General features: G+C 49.3%; 1 protein-coding gene across 1 annotated transcript; it reads right to left on the minus strand.

Moving 5' to 3' along the window:
• Positions 1-273: 273 nt before the first annotated feature.
• LOC108952563 (peroxidase 60-like) lies at positions 274-1,671 on the minus strand. The gene is made up of 4 exons (XM_065146450.1): positions 1,427-1,671; positions 1,166-1,345; positions 908-1,079; positions 274-795 (listed from the first exon to the last, which is right to left on the minus strand). The coding sequence occupies exons 1-4, from the start codon at positions 1,637-1,639 to the stop codon at positions 386-388; spliced, it is 975 nt and encodes a 324-aa protein (XP_065002522.1). The 5' UTR covers positions 1,640-1,671; the 3' UTR covers positions 274-385.
• Positions 1,672-1,926: the final 255 nt, after the last annotated feature.

The raw sequence follows: 1,926 nt of genomic DNA on the forward strand, positions 1-1,926 counted from the left end.
CTTTACGAATAGATAAATAGTGTAAGAGTGTCGTATGACTTAATAATTTTAACTAAATTGGTGACATAATCAAAAAAATAAATAATGGATTCAATTCAATGCACTTATTGGATAAAAAGAATATTATTTTTTTCTTTTCTTCTTCGAAATATAGTGCTCTAATGGGAAAATAAATAAAAAAATATTAAAAGTTATGTCAAAATTTATGAGGTTAAGTATGTTATTTATAAAAAAAACCTTGAAAGGATTAATATATTAAGAAGAAAATCTGTTAATTATTTATTTATCCCAACAAACAAACAAACACAGAAACCAACCAAAGTTCAAATGACAAAAGGAACTCCCAAACCAAAGGAGACGACATCAGCGACCGGAGGCTTCAGCCTCATTTCTTGACGACCCTGCACGACTTCCGGATCTGGCCCTGCGTCCCAGTGAGCACCTGGATGCCGCCCATCCTCACCATGGCACCCCCGAACAGAGCCGGGAAGCTCGAGCTGCCGCCGGCCAGCGCCCTCACCGTGGCGTTGGTCGCCGCGTCCGACGCTATGTTCTGATCCACTTTGAGCACGCCCCTTCTCGCCAGGAGCTGCTTGTAGTAGCTGTTGTCCACGGTAGTGGGAGTGCCGTGGTCGAGGAGGACGGTGTTGTCAACCGTCGACGTCTGCGGGCACCTCGACTTCAGCATGACCACAAACGCGGGATCCATGGCCGGGTCTGGTTTCCCCGACCCATTGTAGTTGTAGAGACGATTAAGGATGAAGGAGCAGTGCGTGAGCCCAACGGTATGTCCTCCTGCAGATCAACAACGGAGACGCTTAAGCAAAAAATATCCATCTCTTGATTGCCACAGAAGTTGACCAACACTCATCTTGATTCATCATGACATTGTGGAAGACGAAGTTACCTAGAAGTAACACCATGTCCGAAGCGCTGAGCCCTTTCGCCCGGAACGCCGCAATCGCTTGGGAGGCCGAGAAGGAATCCCCAGGCAGATTTCTGGTGGCATCAGACGCAAGCGAGATGTTGCCATCCCTCCTCCCTGTCTGAACCGCATACGTATACTGCGTCCCACCTCCCTGAAACATCGATCTCCGGTGAGAACAGACGACGACGGACGAAGCATACAGTAAGTAAACCCCACGCATGCATGCACCGCACGTACCAGCACGACAGCATCCCTCGTTGCGACGACGATGATATCAGCGCAGGAAACAACGCCGGCGCATTTGCTTTCCAGTGCTGCCTTGGCCTGGTCGATGAGGTCGTACCCTCTCACGCTTAGGTTGGGGCGTGCCGTCTTCTCGGTTCCACTCCCATCCAACAGTATCGATGCGTCGCATCCCTTTATACACACACACACACGAACACACCCCAGTAAATGTCTCTGATGCTGTACACATGCATCGGTTCATTCAGCGCGTACCCTGACGAAGCAGTCATGGAACTGCAGGCGGAGGAGGGCGGGGACGATGGAGCGGTCCCGAGCGAAACGGGCGGCGACGATGCTTTTGATGGTGGCCTCGACGTCGGTGCCGTTGCACTTTCCACTGTAGAAGCCGACCTGCAGCGCGGCGTGGCTGGGGACGACGGTGAGGCACAGTAGCGCGACGGTGGCGACAGCGAGCGCTGCGGCCATCTTTTTTGATCGAGCTGGGGCACGTCGATGCCTGTTATATAGGAGAAAGCTGCTTGTATGATGATGCATGGCGTCGTTTAAATAGTAAGAGAGACGTGCAATGGCTCTCTCGTGGACGTGCCATCAAATAAGATGGCAGTGCCATCCCACAAATGCTTGCAACTCCACTAGGTTTGGCAAAAAGTACATTATTTTCTTCTTCTCATTTGAGTTTAAGCAATTATTTTATGTCAATTAATCTTCCTACATCCTGAAAGTACAAAGTCAAATCATTAAAATCAAATGCT

This window comes from Musa acuminata, chromosome BXJ3-4, assembly GCF_036884655.1.
Source record: "Musa acuminata AAA Group cultivar baxijiao chromosome BXJ3-4, Cavendish_Baxijiao_AAA, whole genome shotgun sequence".
Lineage (NCBI taxonomy): Eukaryota > Viridiplantae > Streptophyta > Magnoliopsida > Zingiberales > Musaceae > Musa > Musa acuminata.

Bases quoted from the DNA above. Each gene is read 5' to 3' on its own strand.
- LOC108952563 (XM_065146450.1), bottom strand. From the start codon at position 1,639: ATGGCCGCAGCGCTCGCTGTCGCCACCGTCGCGCTACTGTGCCTCACC. The intron at 1,346-1,426 runs GTACGCGCTGAA...GTGTGTATAAAG, and splicing joins TCCATGACTGCTTCGTCAGG to GGATGCGACGCATCGATACT. The intron at 796-907 runs GTAACTTCGTCT...GTTGATCTGCAG, and splicing joins GGACATGGTGTTACTTCTAG to GAGGACATACCGTTGGGCTC.